Genomic DNA, 26,936 nt, shown 5'->3' with positions numbered 1-26,936 from the left:
ATGAATGGTAATGACCTTGACCTCATTGCCAATGAGGGTGGTTCAAGTGGAGACGATTGCGGATTTCAAAAGGAAATTGAATGGGCACTTTAGGAAGGTATTTGCAGGGCTGTAGGGATCAAGCAGGGGAGTGGGCTGAGTGGTTCTCTCTGCAAAAGTGGGCTAAATAGCCGCCGCATCTGCTTCTGTAGCTTCACCCTCCAGCGTTGTGATCAAACAGGCCAGAGAGCTTTTAGGTGAGACTGAGACACATTGAGTGGGACTGTAAACAGAGTGATGAGAATGTGTTAGAATAACTTGGACTCTACAGTCTCACAAGGAGGTAAGTGCTGCTCAGACTTACTGGAAGCATACACAGTCCTAAATAGCAAGAAAAGATATGAGAGTGCATTGAATTATGTCATATTAAACTGTAACCAAAGAATACAGGTACAATTTAGTAAACAGCAAGTTAAAGGCAGATGCAAGGTGATCGCCCCGCATTGGTTGCCAAGATTCAATAATCTCAACCTCTTTAATGGAGGCTGCCAGATGTTGTGATGGGTCTCTACAAATGGCTGAGCCAGAACCTCACCTTTGCTCTGTGAGTCCAGGTCAACTAACTTTTCAGTTACTGAGTGATGGGATTTCCTCAGGCTTGCTTCCGCACAGCAATCCTAAATTTACGTATAAATGGCCTTCCCATGACCCTTCTGGCAATGCTAAAAGTAGTTCTAAGCACTTGTGAAGAGATACCAACTTTAATGGCAATTTTAAAAAAATCCTTATAAACGACTAGATATATTGATTTCAACCTGACAGTTTAAGAAGGTGTATTTTGTTTCACAATTCTTGGGTTTCAGTTCAGGTTGCATGCATTGTACACTAATAGGTGGTTGATATGACTACTAGGATAGAAATTATGTTTCTCTTGACAATTCTTTGTTTCTTTGAAGTGTGTAAGTTCTCTTTGTGGTTTCTGTCGGAGAACCTTCTTGGAAATTCTTTCTCATGTTCCTAAAAAGGACAACCGTAACCACAAAAAGAATTAACTGATTAATGATATGAAATTATACTCAAAAATAATCTTTTTTTTTATCTTCAGTAACCTGAAAGAAGATTTCCTCTACATGGCTTATGCTGATATTATGGCAAAGGTAATACTTGAATAAATATTCAGCATGGTTGCACATTGCAGTTCCTTGCTTTTCTATGACAAAGTTATTAAGTGCTAAGGCAACAAAGCCTCTACTGTAAAGTTGGAGGTGATTTAGTCAGATGCACAAAGTAGTTTGAAATAAGGAAGGTCAAAGAACTGGAGATGTTTGAGTTTGGGTTAAGAATTATGGTCATAGCTGTCACGTGTTTAAACTGAGTCACATTTCAGTGAGGTATTTCAATGTTCTATTACTGCAGAGCTGTCATGTAGAAGAAGATGAAGATGGTGAAGAAGAAGTCAAAACCTTTGAAGTAAGGTTTTCCTCCATTAATCTCTCCACTGATACACACCAGTCGATCGTTCATAGCTTTCATGTCTAAACTAATTTTCTTTTGTAGATGTCTTTGCTTGATACAGGGCACTGTGAGCTTTCCCCTTTGAATTGGCTGCTTATTTTAAATTAGTCATGATGTTCAATTCCAGCAAAACGATCATGCACAATTAATCAATTACAAATAGTGTGGGATGCATCTGTGTTTGGTAACTTAATGTCTATGTGTAGAAAAACAGGCCCTGAAGATAAATACCTTCTCAATAAAGAAAATACTATAGGTTGTTCATCAAGTTAGATTACATCATTGCAGATTCTGGGATCTTTCACAGTATTAAATTCTTCTGACGATAATCTAATTGTCATAAAATCACTATACAGTGAGTATATGGTAACAGGACCTGGTCAAAGAACCAGAGAGCAAATCAGTTACTGAATCACTGACAAGATGTAATCTAATACCATGTTCAGTAGAAATCTGCATGGTTTCCATTATTTTTATAAGGTGATTGTAATCCAGCCCTTAATTTGTTGTATTTAAGGTTGCAGTGCACCTCTTTGAACCACAATGGGTGGATTTCAAAACCAGACAAAATATCCAGCAGTGATTGTTTTTTAGGTATAACTATAAAAGATCTTTTTCTTTATTTAAAGTATTTTATGAATCCAGTCATCTTAGTATAACCTGACCAAAGCTTATTAAGGGGGGGCACTTTGATTGTTTGATGGGCACCTGTTGTACAATACCTTAGTGGTGCTTTTAATATTTGCAGAATACATACTTTAGTTCATCGACAAGTAGCTGATATGCCTGAGTCAGGCCGTAAAAACAATTGATACAAACCATTCTCTCAGCAAAAATATAGTATGACATGAAATGGTGTAACTTTCTGTTCATATTGCCTCAGGTTTTCCCAATAATAACAAGTGAGGCTAATGGCCTTCACTGTTCTATATCCACCAATTTTACAGCAACTTCAGCTGAGGGAAGTTGTGCAACTAACTGTGTAGAAATAGAAGGTACAGTCCAAATTGCACTGGTTGGCAGTTGGCTTGTGAACATATCATCTAAGTCATGGGGTACTCCTGTATATGTGCAATTGATATGAAATAATCACCAGGATAGATTAGTTATTTCCCATTCCAGGCACCTTTTTAATGTTGCGATGTGTAAATTAATCTTTCTGGCACTAAAAATGAACAAATTAAGTAAGTGGAATTCAGCTTTTAATTGATGGAGATTTTTATTTAAAATATTATTTTTAATGCTTTTTCATTACTTTTTCTGCCTCTTTTTCGTCTATTCTTTCTTTATCCCTCATTATTTCACTTTCTGCACCAGATTTGACATTAAATTCACTACCCCTGTTTCAAAACATGTGCTGTTTATTTCATAATTAACTTACTTGGTTCTGGAGATCCATAGTTGCTTTCCCAGTTTACCTGGATCCCAAGTATCTTGTGGAAGATGTTGTGCTGTCTCTATTTTCCATTCCCACCAACTTGCAGTGCAAAATCTCATTGATAAGCCATGGGTTCAGTGGTGTAGTGGTTAAGTTACTGTGCTAACAGTTAGAATTCTGGACCATTGGTCAAGAGAGATGAGTTTGAATCACACCATTGCAGCTGGAGGATTTAAATTCAAGCAAATTAACCAAAATCTAGATTTTTTTTTAAAAAAAGCTAATCTCAGTAACAATAGCCATGAAACTATTGGGTTGCCATAAAAGCCCATCTGGCATGCCATTGTCCTTCCCTGGTCTGGCCTGTATAAGAACAGGATTAGGAGTTGGCTATCATGCCTACTCCACTATTTATTCATGTTGTGGCTGATCTTTTACCCCAGCCCAGGTTTCCTCTGCTAACCCCATATACCTTGCTTCTTTTAAAATCCAAAAACCTATTGAAGCTGGTCAGAGACTGAGACTCCACTGATCTCGTGGGTAGTGAGTTCCAAAGATTCACCATCACCTGAGTGAAGGAATTCTCTGTCAGGAAGGACTGACTCCAACTTTGAAACAGTGATCCCTGGTTCTAGACATCCTAGCCAGGAGAAATATCATTTGCACATTTCTCCAGAAGAACTTGTATGTTTCATATGTGACTCCATATCCATCAAAGTGGTTAACTCCGTTAAGGGGCAAGTAGGGATAAAATATTACCTCCTCACAATGCATACGATGCCCACATCCTGTCAACATGTAAAAAATAAGGGATGCTTAATTTATAACAAATCACATTTGATGGTTTGTTACAGGCACCCTACAATGTTAATTGGATAGTCTTTTTATTTAGGTTGATGAAAGAGTTTCTTTGTATAACTTAAAAACAATGTTATGATTTTTAAAGATTTAACCTGGAGAGATATTAAATGGTAATTAGATGCTACATGCCATCAGTCTCTCACCTCAACAAAATTTTTGAGGGCACTTCACTTCCAAGCTGCGTTTGCCAGAGATTTCGCATTAGGGGAACACGTCAGGTGTGGAGGGCACTCTGGTGAAGAGTAACACCAAATCAAGGAGGGGATCTTACAGAAAATGCAAAATCCACCCATAAAGGCAACAAAAGAAATACTGCAGCTTTAATGAAAACAAAGACATTTGAACTGACAGAATTTTGTTTTCTTTCACTGTGTAGCTACAAAGGAAGGAGTTGAAAATGAAGGCAAAACTGTCAGATATTGGCATGGCTAAGTGAAGCAAGGCTGCATTTTTACTTTACGCTCCCATTTTAGATTTATCACCATTTTCTTCCAGACTTGAGAGTTCTTTCACTCCGTGGAAATGACAAAAACTGATCAATTTTGTTTTTGCAGCGTGATATAATCAAAGATTTACGAAACAAATTTGGCAGCTTCTGGGAAACATCTCTGGTAAAACAAAAAAAAAAGAAAAGAAAACAAACAAAAAAAACACTAATTGTTCTGTGTTAGTGTCATCTACTGTTTTACAAATAATTTTCATTTAGTTTCCAATTCATTACCTTGTTCATTGGTGTCATTGCTTCTCCTCGATTTTGTATCTCTGTTCCTGTAAAAGCCTCCCTTTTCTTTAACCTCTTCCATTTGAACACTTGGTTCTTCCACCGTGTTCCCGAATGGATCCGGGAGAACATAAAGGCAGCAAAGCCAACTTCATGACAGGCTGCTTCTGCTGCTGCTGCTGCTTCGCTGCTCCTCATAAGCCACACATGTCTCCCAAATTCCTTTTGTCTGGACATGATGCGGATTTAATTGTTTCATGCCCCATGTTCCCAGCTTTGAGCTGCATCATTGAACACTCAACACTGTTTGCAGGGCTCTAAACTGTCTTCTATTGGTCCTCTTGTCCCATCCAAGCTGTGGTATCCTCCTTTTTCAGTTGACTTGCAAGTTTCAAATAATCAGGAGTTTGGGCTTGTAAGGCATGCTTACTCCTGTGCATTTTGTCAGGCCTATTTACATTGCAAGCTGTCGAAACGAATGGTTGCTGTGCCCCTTACCAGAATCTGTAGTTGGAGTACCCCTGTGTGTGCTTTCGTTCAGTTGTGGTAAAGTGTAAAGATCATTTTCAGGTACATGTTGTACACTCGTACTTCAGTTGGCTTTGCTCTTTCACTTTTAAGCAGTCTCTCAGGATTAAGGACAACTTGGTTCCACTCTGGATCCTTGGGTTCTGAGGTGCCCAATGAGACCAATGTGGAAGCTGCAGACTCTTCCATGGGTGGGGCAGGAGGTGTTTGGTGGAATGGCGAGGAGGTGCTCCAGTTTATGGTCTTCACATTGTGCTTCTCTATGTAGCCGGTGACTGGACTCAAGCTTCTCAATGCGATTTTGAATTCTCTTTCTCCACTTTGAGCAGTCCTGAGCCAGGGATTCCCACGAGTCAGTGAAGGTGTTTTTTTCCTAAAGAGGCTTTGAAGACATCCTTGAATCTTTTGCTCTACCCATCTAGTAATCTCTTCCTGTGACAGAACATGAAATAGAGTGTCTCCTTCTGGAGTCTGGTGTCTGCACATCAGTGCCAACTGAGTGTAATTAGGGCCTCAATGCTTAGGGTATTGGCCTGGGAGAGGATTCTGACATTGGATCACATATTGTGTTGGTGTGATCTGAGGACTTTGTGGAGACAGCACTGATGGTATCTCTCCAGTGCTCTGAGGTACCTGCTGTAGATGGGTCACCTCTCAAAGTGTGCAGGAGGGCAGGAATCACTACTGCCTGGTGACCTCTATGCCAGGTTTGTCTTCAAGCGTTCTTTGCCTCAGAAGGTGAAAGGTGTACTGGCATACCAAAGGTATTGTGTCTGCCTTTGCTGACAGCTGGCTCCCAAGAAATATGGGAAACAGTCCACATTTTCCCAGGTTTAGCCAATGACCATTACTGTAGGAGGGCAGTATTTTGTGATGGAGACGTAATAGTAGGGGACCACTGTTTCACCTTTGTTTAGTGTAAAGCCCATCCTCTCATGAGCTTCAGTGACCATGTTGATGATGACTTAGAGCTCAGTCTCCATACGTGCGCACACACAATGTAGTCTGCATTTTGCAGTTGGATGACTGAAGTTGGGCTGTCCTACATTCTGGACTGGAGATGACACAGGGTTGAACAGTTGCCCAGTTGTCTGGTAGATTAGCTCTAGTCCACTAGGAAGCTTGCTGGAGGTGAGATGTGGAGAGAAAGTTTGAGAGGAGTGTTGTGTGATAATGTAGTTTTGCATGATACTAGTATTGGTATTGGTTTATTATTGTCACTTGTACAGTGAAAAACTTGTCTTGCATACCGTTCGTAAAGGTCAATTCATTACACAGTGCAGTTACATTGAGTTACTACAGAATGCATTGAGGTAGTACAGGTAAAAACAATAACAGTACAGAGTAAAGTGTCACAGCTACAGAGAAAGTGCAGTGCAATAAGGTGCAAGGTCACAACAAAGTAGATGGTGAGATCAGAGTCCATCTCATCGTATAAGGGAAATGTTCAATAGTCTTATCACAGTGGGGTGGAAGCTGTCATTTAGCCTGGTGGTACATGCCCTCTGTCTCCTATATCTTCTACCTGAAGGAAGAGGGGAGAAGAGAGAATGAACTGAGATTGGATCTGTTATAGAACCATAGAACAGTACAGCACTACACAGGCCCTTTGGCCCACCATGTTGTGCCGACCTTCAAACCACACCTGAGACTATCTAACCCCTTCCTCCCACATATCCCTCTATCTTAAATTCCTCCATATGCTATCTAACAATCTCTTGAACTTGACCAACATATCAGCCTCCACCACCACCCCAGGCAGAACATTCCATGCACCAACCACTCTCCGGGTGAAAAACCTCCCTCTGACATCTCCCTTGAACTTCCCACCCATTACCTTAAAGCCATGCCCTCTTGTATTGAGCATTGGTGCCCTGGGAAAGAGGCGCTGGCTGTCCACTCTATCTATTCCTCTTAATATTTTGTATACCTCTATCATGTCTCCCCTCATCCTCCTTCTCTCCAATGAGTAAAGCCCTAGCTCCTTCAGTCTCTCATCATAATCCATACTCCCTAATCCAGGCAGCTTCCTGGTAAATCTCCTCTGCGCCCTTTCCAATGCCTCCACATCCTTCCTATAATGAGATACCCAGAACTGGACACAGTACCCTAAGTGTGGTCTAACCAGAGTTTTGTAAAGCTGCATCATTACCTCGCGGCTCTTAAACTCGATCCCAAGACTTATGACAGCTAACATCTCATAAGCTTTCTTAACTACCCTATTGCTTAAGATCTTGTGTACCATGATATGACAGACATTGGATGAAGATGAATTTTTGTGGACAGCCAAATTTCAGATGGATGCTCAAATGATAGAGTTTGTGGTGAGGATAATAAAGGACAAGTGTAGTGGTTTATGCTGCTCCCTGCATTTCTCTTGGAGTTGACAGACGGTGAAGGTCATGTCCATTGTACTTCTCAATGGGTTGAATCCACACAGTGATTAAAGGAGCGACTTCTCAGCTGCTGCGAGGTGGTGACTGAGGAAGACCCTGGTGATGTCTTTCCCTGTGGGTGACATGGGAAGTACTTATTACAATTGCATTTGTCTCCTTTCTTGAAGATAGGCATGGCTACCATGTCTCTGAGGTCCCCTGGTATGTCCTCTTCCTCATAGACATGGGAAATCAGGTTGTGAATTTGTGACTGAGGTTTGAGAGTTTCAGCAGAGATACCATCTGTTCCCGAGAACTTCTTGTCAATCAGTTGGCCTTCACTGCTTCTTGTCGGGGGTGGCAGCGAGGCAGGAGTGAATAGTTCCCTGAGAGATAGAGTCGAAGATGCTAATGTCACAGTTCCTTCCCGTAGACCGTGACTCCCTTTCCATTCTTGATAAATTGCCCTTCATTCTTGGCTCAGTGAGATGTCCTTTGACTTCTTGGGCATACATTGCCTTGACAACGCTGAAGGACGTATGCATGTTATGGCTGTTGCTGGACTTCTTGCCCTCATTTCACCCCCCACCTATCCTTTAGGTCATGGATTTTCTTTCACACCTCAGTCTTCACTTGCCTGAAAAGCTCTTTCTTTTTCCTTGAGGGATTGTGGTGTTGCAATGCAGAAACACCTTGCATTTGCAGTTAATTAGCTCTTTGAGCTGCTGGTTGTTCTCATCAAACCAGTCCTGGTGTTTTCTGCTGTTAGAGCCAGGAATCTCTCCACAGACGATGATTACACTGGATTTCAGGGCAGTCCAGATGATGTGGAAATACTGCAACTCCAGATGGCTCAGAGGTCATCAGGCTCCTCCTTCCTTGCCCACACCAGGCACCCTTCGCCCTCTGCAAGGTGCTGTCTGCTGAAAGCAAAGTTTGCAGACTCCTTGAAGCTTCAAAATTTGCTTTCTTGTGGTGATCTCTCTGTCGCGGCCATTATTTTGGAGCTAGGCTGATGGAGGTAACAGATTGGTGATCAGTCCTGCACTCACAGTACCTTGTGATGGAGGTATCCTTGCAGTCTTGCTCAGATTGTGGCAGATGCTAGTCCTTGGATTGAGGTGTTGCCATTAGGTCTTGTGCTTGGCCCCTTGGTGAAGCAGGAGTTGCCTATAACTAGACCGGCCTCCGTCTTTTTGAGAGAGGGAGGACTCTGTGGCAATGAGCTTTGCCAGTCACTCTATGCCGGGGAATTGTGTCCATCCTGAGCCTGACCAGGAAGGTTTGTTTGTCTCCCCTTAAGATGGGGCAGGGTTTTTTCAATTTTGGAGCAGAAGGCATCATCAGTAGTTTGCAGGGTTCAGGCAAATATGTGGAGGAGCGTAACATGCTGATTCCAGACGGTCATAGGATGATCACTTATCCCATAGGGGGATTCACTGAGTCACCAGACTAGCTCACCCTTGACAGCAGAGCCCAGTCCATGAAGGCGAAGTTCCTCTGCTTATTTGCACTCCCAGAAGAAGGCGTACCCATTGTGTACCTCTTCCATAGTCTTGCTCTCTGACCTGATCATCATGTCATCCAAGTAGGAGAGTCTAGGATCCGAGGGCATAACCTCACAATAAAGAGACGTCCCTTTAAAACTGAGATGAGCAGGAATTTCTTCAGCCAAGGCATGGTGAATCTGTGGAATTCATTGTCACAGAGAGTGGTGGAGACCAAGTCATTGGGTGTATTTAAGGCAGAAATTGATATGTTCCTGATTAGTAAGGGGGTTAAGGGTTACGGGGAAAGGGCGGGAGAATGAGGTTAAAAAAAATTAGCTATGATTAACGGTGGAGCAGATTTGATGGGCCAAATGGTCTAATTCTGCTCCTATATCTTATGGTCTTACCGTGTGCCCATTGTGCCTCAATCAGGGTGTCGATGTCAATAACAAAATGCTTAAGATGGAAGAGGGTGAGAGAAAGGGGAGAGAGCTGAGAGGGAGGGGAAATCACACACTGACCAAATTATAGCTCTTTCTGTAACATGGGATGCTTTAGGAAATAGCAGACCAATGAATGTTCTGCGATATTTGTCTTCTATCAATGGTGCATAAAATCATGGGGGGCATAGATAAGGTGAATGCACACAGTCTGTTTCCCAGTCTCCCAGGTTTGGGGAATCAAGAACTAGAGGGCATAACTTTAAGGTGAGAAGGCAAAGATTTAATAGGGACCTGAGGGGCAACATTTTCACCCAGAGGGTGGCCAGTACCTGGAAGGAGGAAGTGGTTGAGGCAGCTACATTAACATTTAAAAGGTACTTGGACAGGTACATGGATGGGAAAGGTTTAGAGGGATGTGGGCAAAGTGGAGGCAAATGAGACTGGCTTAGATGGGAATCTAGGTCAGCATGGACTAGTTGGGCCCAAAGGCCTATTTCCATGCTCTATGACTCTAAATTACTTTCCAAGTAATGAGAAGCACCAATTCTGATATATAAACGAGCTAAGATCTGTTCCAACCTTGACTTCGAACTTACTCTTCTAAAACTTGTAAACCACAATGGGGTTGGTGGAAACACAAAGCTTCACAGATATTTTGATATTTTCTTCCAGGACACTTAAAATTGCAAAAATTTTTCTTTATGCTGCAATGTAATATTCTTTGGCATCCCAAATGGAATAGCAGCCAGAGTTCCAGCTTGCACAAGGTTTGTTTTGGATCATTTTTTGACTCTGCAATCTACTCAAAAAAGGATACTTCAGCTTAATAAGATGGTTGAAGAAGCCATTAACACTATTTAAATGTGGTTGGGCAGATGCCTTGACACCTTTGTCAGCATCCTGCAAAGATGGGCTGTACACAGGTAACAGAAAAGTTGAAATTTCAATGTTAGACCTCCAATGTGCCCAGTCTGAGAAGTTAGCATAGAGCCCTAGGTTTAAAAACAGAGGAACATTCTTGTCAGAGAAAAGAGAATTATTTAATTTGCCTCCGTTCAATTGCTTGGCTTCTCTGTTTAGGAGAAGGAAATGGAGAAGCAGAAGCTTCTGTATCAACAGGCGAGACTTCATGATCGAGGTGCTGCTGAGATGGTTCTGCAGATGATAAGTGCCAGCAAAGGTAAGGCAGCCAAGTGTTGCACAAAATAACCAAAGGATGGCTCTTTAGAAGGGGCACTATAGAGTTGTCATATCACTGGAAAAATTCCAGAGGCCTGGAATGATGAGCCAAAGATGTGACTTTGAATTCCACACTGACAACTGGGAAATTTAAATTTAGTTTAATGAAATAAAAGATAAGATAAGATTAGTCACATGTACATCGAAACACAGTCAAATGCATCTTTTGCGTAAAGTGTTCTGGGGGCAGCCCAGAAGTGTCACCACGCTTTCAGCATCAACATAACATGCCCACAACTTCCTAACCTGTATGTCTTTGGAACGTGGGAGGAAACCGGAGCACCCGGAGGAAACCCACGCAGACACAGGGAGAACTTACAAACTCCTTACAGACAGTGGCCGGAATTGAACCCGGGTTGCTGGCGCTGTAATAACATTATGCTAACTGCTCCACCAAAATTTTGTTGTGAAAATCCACCTGGCTTACTAATGTCCTTTAGGAGAGGGAACCAGTATTCTAATCTGGTCTGGCCTGTATGTGATCCAGAGCCACAGTGATGTGCTTGACTCTTGTTTGCTCTCTGAAGAGGCCACATAGTTCTCTCTATTGAAAGCATTTAGTGATGGGTAATAAATACTTCTCAAATAAAATAATCAAAAGAAATTACACTCAATGAGCTGGATTCATGGGGGGACCCATCTGTAAATTATGAAGGGAGATACAGTGAACAGAACAGAATAAGACAGAACACTTAAAATTAAAGCATACATTGCTGTGGCTGTGGGAGAAATGGGTAACATAGTTGGAAACTTGAAAAAATGAAGTTCTTTTATTTAAGACTGAATTATAGTGACTTCCCTTATTGTGACATAATACATAAGCAATTTCTCACATTGTGTTATATCTCAGTTACATTTATTGATCTTGCATTATTTTGCCAACTATTACATTGTGTATGGAATTATGAATAAATACGTTTCAGCTTTGCTTTCATTTTCCTTAGGTGAAATGGGACCAATGGTTGCATCCACGCTGAAGCTTGGCATTGCTATTCTAAATGGTGGGAATTCCACAGTTCAGCAGGTAAATCAAACTGAATACAGAAGCATGGTATTGCTGATGACTCTGTACCAGTTGTTAGTTTGGTTAGAAATTGAGTACAGTTTGGATGAATGGCCTTACACTTGACTGGCAAGAAACCCTTCTGACACAGTTTTGACAATTCACACAAACTACCTTTGTCACTGTGAATTTATGTCCCCAACCAGATTACTTACCGTATCATTAATCTTATGTCATCAGCAAGGTTGGAGATTAAGCTCTATTGCATTATCTAAGCCATAAATAAATGAAGTGAATGGTGGAGACCTGAGCATATTTTTGTCTTCTCTGACTTTTATCACCTGATCAATCTACTAACAAGGTCAATAATGTGTCTTTTATTTCACTTGCTTTGATTTTACTTACATTCTCTTAAGTGGAACATTGTGTAATGCCTTCTGCAGTTCAGTATGATCCATGCTGGCCGGTATTCCGCTCTTAATTAGTTTAGTTATTTCTGAAGAAAATCCAGTGCTCAGTGAGGTGATCTGGTTTTTCCACGTGTGTAAACACTCTGTAATCATTTCAGATTTAACTAAGTGCTGTGTTACTCTGTCCTTAATTATAAAATCCAAACTATAGGAAGGATGTCGGTAAGATTGAAAGAGTGCAGAGGAGATTTACTAGAATGTTGCTGGGTCTTCAGGAGTTGAGTTACAGGGAAAGATTGAGCATGTTAGGACTTTATTCCTTGGAGCGGAGAAGAATGAGGGGAGATATGATAGAGGTTTACAAAATGATGAGGGGCATAGACAGAGTTAATGCAAGTAGGCTCTTTCCACCTAGATTAGGAGAGATAAGTACGAGAGGACATGGCTTTAAGGTGAAAGGGGAAAGGTTTAGGGGGGAACATTAGACGGAACTTCTTCACTCAAGGAGTGGTGGGAGTGTGGAATGGGCTGCCATCCAATATGGTAAATGCAGGCTCGCTCTTAACTCTTAAGAGTAAATTGGATAGATACATGGACGAGAGAGGTCTGGAGGGGTATGGGCTGGGGGCCGGTAAATGGGACTAGCAGAATAATGTTTCGGCACAGACTAGAAGGGCCGAATGGCCTGTTTTCTGTGCTCTAGTTTTCTATGGTTCTAACAAAGGTAAATTATAGATTCCAGTAACAAATATAAGACAGGGCCTAAAAATAGATTCATTTGCTTAATTCACACATTAAAAAGTCATTTTGTGCATGTTTTGAAGTGTGTGAGCCCATTTCTTAAGTCCTTCTCATTGGGAAATTGGACTAGGCTGGTCTTGTCATCACTCACTTTAGTGCAAGTGTTGTTTCCCTGTTGTGTTTTGTACTGTGATGTCATCCACATGCATGGTACTTTTAATTACTTAATAACAGAAGTTAGATCAAAAGGTGATGGCATAACAACCACCATAAATAACTTTTAAGATGTACCTCATGCTGGAAGTAATGAACTATGTGTAAATTAAAGTGAACCTCCTAGGATATCTTTTGTAACGGAGCATCTCTTGTAATTTTTACGTAAAGAAGAATTGGAGCCAGCAGTCCTTTGTCAAGATTCTGTAAACTGGTCAAATGCCACTGATAGACCCCCTGATCAGCAGTCATTGCTGTTGTCGAGTGTGGCAGCACAGGGTCACGTGGTCCATGGGAGGTGTTCCATAACAAGGGTGGTTGGGTTGGGTTCCACCCCAGGACACACGAAGGCTAATACCCTGCCCATGTCTCTCCCAGCATTTTCCATGATACCCCTCTTAACCACCCTGCCCTGCAATTCTCCCTCATCCCTCTGACAGCACAGGCTGCCACAGACTGATCCCTTCAAACTTCAAACTCATTTTCCGCAAATGATGCAGTAGCTGCCTGTTGAGCAAGCAACTGCAATTTTTGAAATGTGGCGGCATGGTAGGGCAATGGTTAGCACGACGCTATTACAGCGCCAGCGATCAGGGTTCAATTCCTGCCGCTGTCTGTAAGGAGTTTTTAATGTTCTCCCCGTGTCTGCATGCGTTTCCTCCGGGTGCACCGGTTTCCTCCCACATACAGGTTAGGAGCTGTGGACGTGCTATGTTGGCGCCGGAAGAGTGGCTACACTTGCGGGCTGCCCCCAGCACATTCTCAGTAACGCAAAAAGACACATTTCACTGTGTGTTTTGATGTTCATGTGACTAATAAATAAATATCTAAATATCTATATCTTAATATACTTGAAGGGCAGCGTACCACAGCGACTGTTTAAAGAACCATCTCAAAAACTAGCCTTATTTAAGGCTGACATTGCCAAAAAGACAATACTGATTGAAGGATTACTTCTGATAACCTGCTCTTGTGCTGTTATATATTTCAAGTCTATTTGACTTAGTGTGTTGGTATGAACATGGGTAATATCGCAAAGGAGAGTGAAACGATGGCAGACCTGCTGAGTAATAAGCAACAATTTTCACGGTGAAGGAAGAGGATAATGTAGTTGATCTGGTGTACATTGACTTTCTAAAGGTTTGTAATAAGATACTGTAAGATACTTTGATGAGGTGTATCGAGTGGACATCAGAGACATTTTCCCAGTGCGACCATGGCTAACACGAGGGGACATAATTTTAAGGTGATTAGAGGAAGGTATAAGGGGGATATCAGGGGTAAGTTTTTTTACACAGAGAGTGGTGGGTGCATGGAACGCACTGCCTGCAGAGGGGGCAGATACATTAGGGACATTTAAGAGACTCTCAGATAGACACATGAACGATAGAAAAATAGGGGGCTATGTGGGAGGGAAGGGTTAGATAGAGCAGGATAAAATGTCGGCACAACATTGTGGGTCGAAGGCCCTGTACTGTGTTGTAGTGTTCTATGTTCTATGTTCTGCACAGCAGGCTAATCAGCAAAGTCAAAGCACAGAAGGGACATTGAGAGCTGGTTAAGTAACAAGCAATAAAGAGTAAATTGTGAATAGTGGTGTTTCCCAGGGGTCAATATTCGAGTCAAAAACAAACTGCTGGAAGAACTCAGCAGATGAAGGAGCACCTGCGGAGGCAAAGGGGTAGCGGGCTTTTCGGGTCCAAACCCTGCATCAGGACTGAGAAGGTAGAGGGGAGATAGCCAGTATAACGAGGGTGGGGTGAGGCAGGGGCTGACAGGCGAATGGTGCAACCAGGGGACGGGGGTGATTGGCAGCTGGAGCCAGGTGGGGGAGGAGGAGGCATGGAGTTGGGGGGCAGCAGCTGCTGGGTGATAGATAGAAACAGATAAAGAGAGAGAAAAGGAAGCAGATGGAGCTAGGTTGGGGGGGGGAGGGTGGAGGTAAATAGAGGCTGGAATGTGATACATGGAAACTCAAGAGGCTGAAGATGCTGGAAGCTGAGAATTAAGGAAGGTAGTAAATGGAACCAGATAAGGGAGAGATGATGGGCAATTGGAACCAGGTGAGGGAGGGGATAGGAGAAGCAGAAGGTGTAGTGTGTGTGTGATAGGCAAATGGAACCAGGCAGGGGAAGGGAAAGAGAGAATGTCCAGGGTTGCTGAGTTCTTTGGTTATGTTAGCTGCTTTACCAAGGCAGTGAGAAGTGTAGACAGAGTCCATGGAGGGGAGGCTGGTTTCCTTGATGTCCGGGGCTGTGTCCACAACTCTCTGCAGTTTCTTGCAGTCATTAGCAGAGCAGTTGCCATACTAAGCTGTGATATATCTGAATAGGATGCTTTCTGCGGTGCATTGATAAAAATTGGTGAGGGTCAAAGGGGAAATGCCAAATTTCTTTAGCCTCCTGGGGAAGTAGAGGCTCTGGTGAGCTTTCTTGGCCGTGGTGTCTACGTGGTTGGACCAGGACAAGCTATTGGTGATGTTCATTCCTAGGAACTTGAAGCTCTCAACCCTCTCGCTGTCAGCACCGTGGATGTAAACAGGAACATGCGCACTGCCCACTTTCCTGAAGCCAATGACCAGCTCTTTTGTTTTGCTGACATTGAGGGAAAGGTTGTTGTCATGACACCACGTTGCTAGGCTTCCCATCACCTTTCTGTACTCCAGCTCATCGTTATTTGAGATGCAGCCCACTATGGTGGTATCATCTGCAAACTTGTAGATGGAGTTAGAGCAGAATATGGCCACACAACCATGAGTGTGTAGGGAGTAGAGAAGGGGGCTGAGGATGCAGCCTTGTGGGGCACCAGTGTTGAGAATAGTCATGGCGGAGGTGTTATTGCCTATCCTCACTGAAGTCAAGGATGCAGTTGCAAAGAGAGGTGCTGAGTCCCAGGTTTAGAAGTTTGGAGATGAGTTTGCTTGGAATTATTGTATTGAATGCAGAGCTGTAGTTGATAAAGAATAGTCTTATGTAGGTGTCTTTACTGTCCAGATGCTCCAGAGATGAGTGTAGGGCCAGGGAGATGGCGTCCGCCATAGACCAATTTGGGCAGTAGTCAAATTGCAGTGCGTTGACATCGTCTGGAAGGCTGGAGTTGATGTGTGCCATGACCAGCATCTTGAAGCACTTCATGATGGTGGATGTCAGAGCCAATGGTCAGTAGTGATTAAGACACGTTACCTTGTTTTTCATAGTTACTGGGATGATAGTGGGCTTCTGAAAGCAGGTGGGAACTTCAGACTGAAGCAGGGAGAGGTTAAAAAAGATACCCCCGCCAGCTGATCTGCTCAGGATCTAAGGACACAGCCAGGGACACCAAAATTACAATATTAACACTATTACTTAAGGAAAGTGAGAAATGGAGAATTCTTGTCTTGGATTCATTTTAGTGTTTCCAGAATGAATGGTATATCATTCTCTTTTTCCATCGTGAAGACTGTCACTAATTATTCGGCCGGTTTACCATTTGCAATATTACACGTATCTGTACCAGAACCATGGGTCAAATGGACCAAACATCCATAAGAGCAGGATATCAAAAGTAATTCTTTCTGTCATTCAGGTGATGAATGATTTTTTTCAATGATGTTTGTTGACCAATGTATTATGTTATTTTATGTTTAAACAATGAGATGGTTGTTAATCTTTCACATAAGGTCTGTTTTTCATGTTCCGCAGAAAATGCTTGATTGTCTCAAGGAAAAGAAAGATGTTGGTTTCTTTCAGAGTTTGGCAGGTCTCATGCAGTCTTGCAGGTAAGAATGACACAGGCACTTCTTCCGACCGAGTGCAATGCAACTGTTATTCTAATGCCAGGCGTAACCTGGTATGGGTTTACTGGGTAGATTTTCCAGCCCGACAGCTGGAAAACCTATGGAAGTCTGTGCTGCCTTGTTGGACTCCATGAGAAGTCCATGAGAATACGGAGCTTCCACTTTGTTTGGCATCTAAAAACCAAACAGAAGATCCCAAACAAAAAGAGAAAACCTGCACCTTTGGACTTGATTTCGACACAATAGTTTTTAAAAGGAGCTAATGTCAGGTATTAAACACTTAGGACTATTCTGTAATTTCCACATGCACTATTTGGAATATACAGTTTTTATTAAAACATAACCCAGTTCAAAAGGTGCATTTAAATTTTCATTAGTAATGATGCCAACTATATGAAATGATAAAACACATCATACCATGTGGCAGTGTCACTTAGAACTGAGTCTCTGGAGTCTTGTCGTTATCTGTACAATCCTACGTTTTAATATTATTTTCAGGAAACACAAACGTCCTAAACAGCTAAATAATACTTGTTTATTTTAAATACAGTGTACTTGATCTAAATGCATTTGAACGACAGAACAAAGCAGAAGGACTTGGCATGGTGACAGAAGAGGGATCAGGTATATGCTGAAGCACCTTATGGTATTCTAGTCATATTTTAAAAGCTTTGTAATAAACATTATGTCACGGAATATTATGGAATAATTATGTAATGGAATATTAATGTGAAAATGCGTGATGCATTTGTACATGTCTCCCTCCACTGTCTTAGAAGTGGTGTTATCCTAAATTTTAGGTTATCAGGACTATTAAAAATGAAAAAAAATCATACAAGTATGTCTTCACATACTAGTATCTTATGGCACAATTTTAAAATCAATACATAGTAATAGCTAAAAGCATACTGTTTTCAGGGATGCTAATTCATAATATTTTTATAAGACTAAAGGTGCTAAGATTATTTTTGTAGATGTATTTCACAAACTGACAATATTTGCACCCTTTCCATCACAAAAAGTAGAAATAATTTGAAGTCTTTATCAAAATTCCAGGAACATATGATTCTGGAATGTAACAAAATAAATGCTTTTGGAAGGGTATTGCTGCTACAGTAAAGGCTCATGCAAAGTATTTCTCTTCTTTCAAGATGCAAAATGAGTTGACGTGACAAGATTTACTTATGGTTTTAAGGGATAGAGACAGTGCAGCTATTGCACTGTTGCAGTGTTGGCCCAGTCATTGCACAGTCACTGAATGTTCATCTGCACTGTCAGCCAGCCGATTTGTCCGAAAGGCTCTGATAATGAATTTCTATGCCAGTGAGAAAAGTAAATTTTTTGAATTTTGTAATGTCAGAAATTTTCATCAGTGTTTATTACTGGGGTTCTTAGAAGCACCAACATTTTAAATGCTTAATTTAGATAAACCATTCTTACAAAGGCAGAAAATAGTCATACTAAAATCATTAAATCTAATTTTGATACCGTAAAATCTATGCTTGCAATCAACATTAAGTAGCTCAGATTAACTGTGGAATTGACAGGGCAGTAAGAGCTGTAGAGCCAATGTGAGTGAATTGATTTAGTTTATAGAATATTCATGATCTCATGAAATGGTGGAATGGTTTGAAGGGCTGAACAACTGACTCTTGTCCCTGTGTGCTCTTAGCATTATTAGCATGTGAAAAGTTAACTTGCTTAAATGGCATTCCTATATCCATTACATTAGAAGAATTAATTCCTTTAGTTTGAAATACAATTATAAATATTTCTGTTAAGATCACAAATGAATGCCATACATGATACTTCATTACTGATGATAATTGGGGGCTGTAGGTGACAGAAGTTCTTTCCGAATGCTCCTTGTTCTTCAGATTAACCAAGAAAGATAATGTTACATATTCATAATGCAAAAGCTGGAATTCAGCTACAGTTATCAAAAGATTATGCATTTTACTTTTTCAGCAACAAAATATCCTGTTTAATCCAACCTTTGATGTATCCAGCAAAAGGTATCCTTTGTAGGTGAAGATCCAAAGTTTAGCTGCTATAAAAACTGTAAATACTTTTTGATCCTGAAACCTCTTTTTTGCTTGGGCATAAGCCAATCATACTGCTGCATTTTCCATTTTCAAATGTTGTGATAATTTTTATTTGATCCTTCTTCCTCTTGGTTTTGAGTCACTCCTCATTATAATTTTCCAATTATTGTTCAACAACCATAGTCATCTTGTTGTGATTACAGCTATCACTTGTATTCTTGTTGTGTCGTGTGACTTACCAAAAATGCATATTCAACGCTCCTTGAAAAATGCATCGCCATGTACCAAATTACAAATGGCAATCAAATAAAAATTAGATTTTCAGGAGGCACTAGGATCGGATATTAAATGATAAATGAGGAAGCCTTTGAACTGCGCAGATTTTTCAAGTACTTTTCCAATAGCAGTGTGTATAAAATGTGTGTACCTGTGCAGAGGGATATGTACGTGTGTGCATGCTTGTATATGTCTGTAATAACAAAAAAGAAATCAAGTGTTTAATTTTTCTTTGCGTAAATAAATGTTAAAATAAACATAGGGTTCGTCAGTTATCGAGAATACCTTTGATTTATCTGACATAAACCCTTTGTCATTTGGTTTCAACAAAACAAGGAGATCTGTATATTCTCTGTTTATTAATATATGGTCTTCCTTTTGTGTGATTTTTACAATTCTGTTTTCCCCTCTTTCAACCTACCCGATTCTTTAAAAAAATTAAATGAAGTTGAGTATAATTTCTAATACCTAATCTCATCTTTTTTTTCTTTTTGATTTCAATTGTTCTGTCTTCCCCCTCCTCAGTCATCACTCATGAGCGCGGTAATTATAACTGCCATTTCCTTTGTTACCTTGTGTCAGCACTGTACAGGTCCTGAACTCTGCCAATTCGCACTTTTAGACATTGTGCATAGCCGTTAATGAAAAAGAAAAAAAACAAAAATATCTTTCTTTTTTTGTTCTTGCTTTAGAGAAGTTTTAAGCCTTTTGGTCAACTTCATGTCTGTTTTGCCTCTCTCTCAGGATTTGCACAGTAACTGGCACACTAGATGTAAGAACTGTGAGCCGTTCAGTGGCGTAGTTTTTGCAGTGGTTGGATGCGCCAAACTGTGGTGTACAGTTACTGTAGTATTTGTTGTGTATTCAATGTGGCTTTATGGCTGCACCCATCAATGTGCAAGTAACACATAAGGGATCTTTAGTGTTAAAGTTTGTACCTAATTTAAATTTTTAGTTGCTTTAAAACTGATGTGCAATGGTGCTGATTATTTGTTGTATTGCAGATGATATTCTTTGTGTGAGTTTACTGCGTGTTTTACTAGCTACCTTTTTTTGCAAATCAGCTGGGTTCCGTTGCATACGTTGTAATGTAAATTTCAGGCTTGTCAGAGGGGATTTCTGGTTAATTAGGTTCAGTCCATTAAAGATAAAACTCTAGAGTCAGAATTGCATACTGGTTGCAGAAACAGAATAACGCTTCACAAGACAATAACATATTGGTCTTCAGTGTGGAAAGATTGATTGCTTCTCAATTAAAGTCTCAGCGATCAATGCTTATGCGAGAAGTTACATCACTGAGAGGTTACTTCAGTCAGAAGTTACTTCAGCTAGTAGTTACTTCAGTGAGGATGTTGCTTTCCATGAAGAGTCCCAAGAGTTACTGCCAGCAAAAAAAATAATTATCTTTTTCCAAAACTAAAAAGAGCTGTGAATTCTTTAGCATGGGTCCTGAAGTCCTCTGCAAGTTCTTCAACACCTGAGAAGAGAACTGTATATGATACAAGTTAGACCAATGTGTATAATTATGGTTACCACGTTACAGGAAAGACATGATTGCATTGGAGAGGGTGCAGAGAAGATTTATGAGAATGATGCCATTACTAGCAAAATCAGATCTGTAGGAAATGATTGGATAAGCTTGAGTTGCTTTCAATAGAAGAAAGAGTCAGGGGAAACTTAAATGAGTGTATAAAATTGTTAAGGGGAGGGGTGGTGGGGTTAGAAACATAGAAACATAGAAAAACTACAGCACAATTCAGGCCCTTCAGCCCACAAAGCTGTGCCGAACATGTCCCTTCCCTAGAAATTACGAGGCTTACCCATAGCCCTCTATTTTTCTCAGCTCCATGTACCTATCCAACAGTCTCTTAAAAGACCCTACCATATCTGCCTCCACCACCGTTGCCGGCAGCCCATTCCACGCACTCACCACTCTCTGAGTAAAAAAACTTACCCCTGACATCTCCTCTATAACTACTCCCCAGCAACTTAAACCTATGTCCTCTTGTGGCCACCATTTCAGCCCTGGGGAAAAGCCTCTGACTATCTACCCGATCAATACCTCTCATCATCTTATATACCTCCATCAGGTCCCCCCTCATCCTCCGTCGCTCCAAGGAGAAAAGGCCGAGTTCCCTCAACCTGGTTTCATAAGGCATGCTCCACATTCCAGGCAGCATCCTTGTAAATCTCCTCTGCACCCTTTCTATGGCTTCCACATCCTTCCTGTAGTGAGGTGACCAGAACTGAGCACAGTACTCCAAGTGGGGTCTGACCAGGGACCTACATAGCTGCAACAATACATCTCGGCTCCTAAATTCAATTCCCCGATTGATGAAGGACAATACACCATATGCCTTCTTAACCACAGAGTCAACCTGCGCAGCCGCTTTGAGCGTCCTATGAAGTCGGACCCCAAGATCCCTCTGATCCTCCACACTGCCAAGAGTCCTACCATTAATATATTCTGCCATCATATTTGACCTACCAAAGTGAACCACTTCACACTTATCTGGGTTGAACTGCATCTGCCACTTCTCAGCCCAACTTTGCATCCTATCTATGTCCCTCTGTAACCCCTGACAGCACTCCAAACTATCCACAACACCCCCAACCTTTGTGTCATCCGCAAACTTACTAACCCACCCCTCCACTTCCTCATCCAGGTCATTTATAAAAATCACAAAGAGCAAGGGTCCCAGTACAGATCCCTGAGGTACACCACTGGTCACCAACGTCCACGCAGAAGACGACCCTTCAACAACCACTCTTTGCCTTCTGTGAGCCAGCCAGTTCTGGATCCCATGCCTCCTTACTTTGTCAATAAGCCTTGCATGGGGCACCTTATCAAACGCCTTGCTGAAACCCATATACATTACATCGATGTGTTTAGTCACATCCTCAAAAAATTCAATCAGGCTCGTAAGGCAGGACCTGCCCTTGACAAAGCCATGCTGACTATTCCTAATCATATTATACCTCTCCAAATGTTCATAAATCCTGCCTCTCAGGATCTTCTCCATTAGCTTACCAACCATGGAGATGAGACTCACTGGTCTATAATTCCCTGGGCTATCCCTACTCCCTTTCTTGAATAAGAGAACAACATCCGCAACCCTCCAATCTTCCGGAACCTCTCCCGTCTCCATCGACGATGCAAAGATCGTCGTCAGAGGTTCCGCAATCTCTTCCCTCGCCTCCCACAGCAGCCTGGGGTACATCTCATCCAGTCCCGGCGACTTATCCAACTTGATGCTTTACAAAAGTTTCAGCACCTCCTCTTTCCTAATATCTACATGCTCAAGCTTTTCAGCCCACTGCAAGTCCCCACTACAATCCCCCAGATCTTTTTCCATAGTGAATACTGATGTAAAGTATTCAGTAAGTACCTCTGCTATTTCTTCTGGATCCATACACACTTCCCCACTGCTGCACTTGATAGGCCCTATTCTTTCGCATCTTATCCTCTTGCTCTTCACATCCTTGTAGAACGCCTTGGGGTTTTCCTTAATCCTGCCTGCCAAGGCCTTCTCATGCCCCCTTCTGGCTCTCCTAATCTCCTTCCTAAGCTCCTTTCTATTAACCTTATACTCTTCCAGATCTCTAACATTACCTAGCTCTCTGTACCTTTTGTAAGCTTTTCTTTTTGTTTTGACTAGGTTTATTATAGCCTTTGCACACCATGGTTCCTGTATCCTATCATAACTCCCCTGTCTCATTGGAACATGCCTATGCAGAACTCCACACAAATATCCCCTGAATATCTACCACATTTCTTCTGATTTTTCCCTGAGAGCATCTGTTCACAATTTAATCTTCCAATGTCCTGCCTGAGAGCCTCATAATTCCCTTTACTCCAAGTAAACACCTTTTTAGTTTCTCTGTTCCTATCTCTCTCCAGTGCTAATGTAAAGGAGATAGAATTATGATCACTATCACCAAAATGTTCACCCACTGAGAGATCTGACAGCTGACCAGGTTCATTTCCCAATACCAAATCCAGCACAGCCTCTCCTCTTGCAGGCCTATCTACATATTGTGTCAAGAATCCTTCCTGAACATACTTAACAAACTTCACCCCATCTAAACCCCTCACTGTCTGGAGATGCCAATCGATGTTTGGGAAATTAAAATCCCCCATCACAACAACTCTGTTATTCTCACACCTTTCTAGGATCTGCTTCCCTATCTGCTCCTCAATATCCCTGTTACTATTGGGTGGCCTAAAAAACACCCAGTAAAGTTATTGACCCCTTCCTGTTCCTAACCTCCACCCACAGACACTCCGTAGACAGTCCCTCCACAATGTCCACCTCTTCCGCAGCCGTGACACTATCTCTGATCAACAGTGCCACTCCCCCACCTCTTTTGCCTCCCTCCCTGTCCTTTCTGAACCATCTAAAACCCGGCACTTGAAGCAACCACTCCAGTCCCTGAGCCATCTGAGTCTCCGTAATGGCCACCACATCGTAGCTCCAAGTATTGATCCAAGCTCTAAGCTCATCTGCCTTGTTCACAACACTCCTTGCATTAAAATAGACACATCTCAAACCTGTCTGAGCACGTCCCTTCTCTATCACATGCCTATCGTACCTACTACTAGCTTTCTCTATTTGAGAGCCAAACACCTCTTCCCCAGTCTCTGCAGTTCGGATCCTAAATGGAGTAAATAGGAAGGACCAATTTCTCTTAGCAAAGGAGCAAAAACCTGGCACCGTCAAGTAAATGGTGGAAGGCATGTGGGGAAATGTTTTTACGCAGAGGGTGCAAGAGATCCACAACTCATTGCCTGAAAGGGTGGAAGAGGCAGAAAGTCTCATCACATGTAAACAGTACTTGGAGGTCTGCTTGAAGAACTGGGATCTGTAAGGCTATGGATCACATGTCAGAAAATAGGCAGAGTAGCTTTTTTTGACTAGTACAGATATGGTGGCTTTCTGTGTTGGAAATTTTCAATGAATAATTTTATGAGAGAAGGGAACTCTGTCTTCACCCTCTAGATATAGATATCATTGGAATATCTTATCATTGTAATTTTGCTTACCTTGGAGTTCTGTTGACAGTTGCTAACCACTACAATGTCACGTGCATAAGACATTAAGCCGTCCCATACTCTTCCTCAACTCTGAAGCAGATGACATTTTTGTTATGTCTCCTTTACAGTCCATATACTTTAAGTGTTTTAGCATAGAGTTTCTGCCACTCCTATGCTGGAGAAGGAGGTGAAAGATTCAGTGGAAATTACAATTCCAGTTTTATTCTTTAACTACCGCATTGTCTTTTGCTCTGATGGATAGAAGTTACAGTTCACAGAATATCTGTAACTCCCTGTGTTTCTGGATCCAGTATGCTCTTTCAGCCAGGTCATTTAAGCCTAGACAGTAATTAAATTCACATCAAAATCTTTTGTTTTTATTTCCCTGTGTTGTCGTTCACTCACTGTACTCCATCTGTAGTACACATCTAAAAAGTCCCATGTGAAGTCATAAAGCCATTTAGCATTAGCTTTTTCCATCAGCCATGACTTGTTGTCAGCGGTCTTCATATTTTAGAAATGTTGACATGGTTCATAGCCACAATTCGACATATTTGGTTCTAATGACAAGAACATAGAACATTGAACATTACAGTGCAGTACAGGCCCTTCGGCCCACGATGTTGTGCCGACATTTTATCCTGCTCTAAGATCTATCTAACCTTTCCCTCCCCAATGGCCCTCCATTTTCCTATCATCCATGTGCCTATCTAAGAGTCTCCTAAATGTCCCTAATATATCTGCCTCCACCACCTCTGCTGGCAGTGCATTCTACACACCCACCACTCTCTGTGTAAAAAAAAAACTTACCTCTGCCATCCCCCCTATACCTTCCTCCGATCACCTTAAAATTATGACCCCTCGTGTTAGCCATTGTCGCCCTGGGAAAAAGTCTCTGACTGTCCACTCGATTGATGCCTCTTATCATCTTGTTCACCTCCATCAAGTCACCTCTCATCCTCCTTCGCTCCAAAGAGAAAAGCCCTCGCTCGCTCAACCTATCCTTCTAATTTCAATGTTTAAAACTGAGCTTGGATAAGCTCTGCAATTATATTAACTCCTCCGCTCAGTGAAAGCATGGAGACTGTGTAGATGTTCACTTTGAATAATCACAAGATCACAAGACAAGGGAGCAGAAGTAGGCCATTTGGCCCATCGAGTCTGCTCCAAAGAAAAGGAAAAAAGAAATGAGAAATTGGGAGGCGGGGGGCAAAAACAAACTATTCTAACCCCAATTTCTGGCCTTATCCCCATATCCCTTGATACCCCGACTAATTAGATATCTATCTATCTCTTCCTTAAACGCCTCCAATGATCTGGCCTCCACTGTACGTGGCAAGGACTTCCACAAATTCACCACCCTCTGGCTAAAGAAATTTCTCCTCATCTCTGTTTTAAACCTGTACCCTCTAACTCTAAGATTGTGCCCTCTGGTCCTGGACTCACCCACCAAGGGAAACAGCTTGGCCACATCTACTCTGTCCAGTCCTTCCAACATTTTAAATGTCTCTATGAGGTCCCCTCTCATTTTTCTGTACTCCAGTGAGTACAGTCCAAGAGCTGACAAATGCTCATCATATGTAAGCCCTTTCATTCCGGGAATCATCCTCATAAATCTCCTCTGAACCCTCTCCAACATCAGCACATCCTTCCTAAGATATGGGGCCCAAAACTGTACACAGTATTCCAAATGAGGCCTCACTAGTGCCCCGTAGAGCCTCATCAACACTTCCTTACTTTTCTACACTATATCTCTCGAAATGAATGCCAACATAGCATTCGCTTTCTTTACTACCGATCCGACCTGGTGGTTAACCTTTCAGGTATCCTGCACGAGTACCCCCAAGTCCCTTTGTACTTCTGTACTTTGAATTTTCTCTCCTTCTAGATAATAATCTGCCCGTTTATATCTGTTTCCAAAGTGCAGAACTGCACATTTCTCAACATTGAATCTCATCTGCCATTTCCTTGCCCATTCTCCTAAACTACCTAGGTCTCTCTGCAACCTTCCTGTCTCCTCAATACTCCCTACTCCTCCACCTATCTTGGAGTCATCTGCAAACTTAGCCACAAAACCATTTACTCCATCATCCAAATCGCTAATGTACAAAGTAAAAAGAAGCGGCCCCAACACCGACCCCTGCAGAACACCACTAGTAACTGGTAGCCAACCAGAACAAGATCCTTTCATTCCTACCCTTTGCTTCCTGCCAACTAGCCAATGCTCCACCCATTCTGTTATCCTACCTGTAATTCCATGACCTCTCATCTTATTAATCAGTCTCTTATGCGGCACCTTGTCGAAGGCCTTTTGAAAGTAATTTCACTCATCAGGGGAACACACTCTGAAAATTACAATTTAAAACATTCACGCAAGTTTTATTTTCATGAAACATGTAGACCCATTTCTCCAGATCTTGTTGCCACAGATTGCTCACTTGCATTTCACTGGAGTGGATGTGGAGGCATGATTTTGCTGGCTCCCACATGCTGGAGTCCAGTCGCATAAACTGAGCAGTGGCTGAGCTGCTACGATAGCCCTGCCCCCAACACAACCCCCACTCATTGACAGCCAGCAAAGCTAGATGCTGTGCTTTGTCAACTGTATAAGTTGTTACTCCTTTCTAATAGGTTTTGGATGTCTCTGACATCTAAAACTATTAAAAATGAAGTAACTAATTAAAAAAATTAATAATAACCATTAAAAAAGTATTAATTAAAACCACATTTAAAAAAACATAAGTAAAGACTTGGAAATAAAACAAAATAATTTTTAGTGAAATAACTTGTGACTCCTAATCTTTTACTGTAGATGTAAGATTATACAATCTCCATTGAAGCCAACAAGCGTCTCAGATCCTCAATGGGGGCTCACCTTGCTCAGGATCTGAGAGGTGATTCACTGGTGT

At 41.7% G+C, this 26,936-nt stretch overlaps 1 protein-coding gene across 4 annotated transcripts in view; it reads left to right on the top strand.

The window, feature by feature from the left end:
* The window catches only part of ryr2a (ryanodine receptor 2a (cardiac)), a 587,454-nt gene that overhangs the window by 474,647 nt on the left and 85,871 nt on the right, over nt 1-26,936 (top strand). For 2 of the 4 annotated variants that reach the window (XM_052011295.1, XM_052011294.1), the window contains exons 76-82: nt 1,085-1,136; nt 1,396-1,449; nt 10,371-10,470; nt 11,474-11,553; nt 16,577-16,653; nt 17,222-17,295; nt 19,518-19,535. In XM_052011295.1, the coding sequence (XP_051867255.1) occupies nt 1,085-1,136; nt 1,396-1,449; nt 10,371-10,470; nt 11,474-11,553; nt 16,577-16,653; nt 17,222-17,295; nt 19,518-19,535 (455 nt within the window). The remainder of the gene's footprint in view (nt 1-1,084; nt 1,137-1,395; nt 1,450-10,370; nt 10,471-11,473; nt 11,554-16,576; nt 16,654-17,221; nt 17,296-19,517; nt 19,536-26,936) is intronic. The other 2 variants (XM_052011297.1, XM_052011296.1) reach the window with 1 other exon arrangement.

Source organism: Pristis pectinata, chromosome 3, assembly GCF_009764475.1.
Source record: "Pristis pectinata isolate sPriPec2 chromosome 3, sPriPec2.1.pri, whole genome shotgun sequence".
NCBI classification, from domain to species: domain Eukaryota; kingdom Metazoa; phylum Chordata; class Chondrichthyes; order Rhinopristiformes; family Pristidae; genus Pristis; species Pristis pectinata.
The sequence above is the reverse complement of the archived record's forward strand: the minus strand, read 5'-3'. Positions and strand labels throughout refer to the sequence as shown.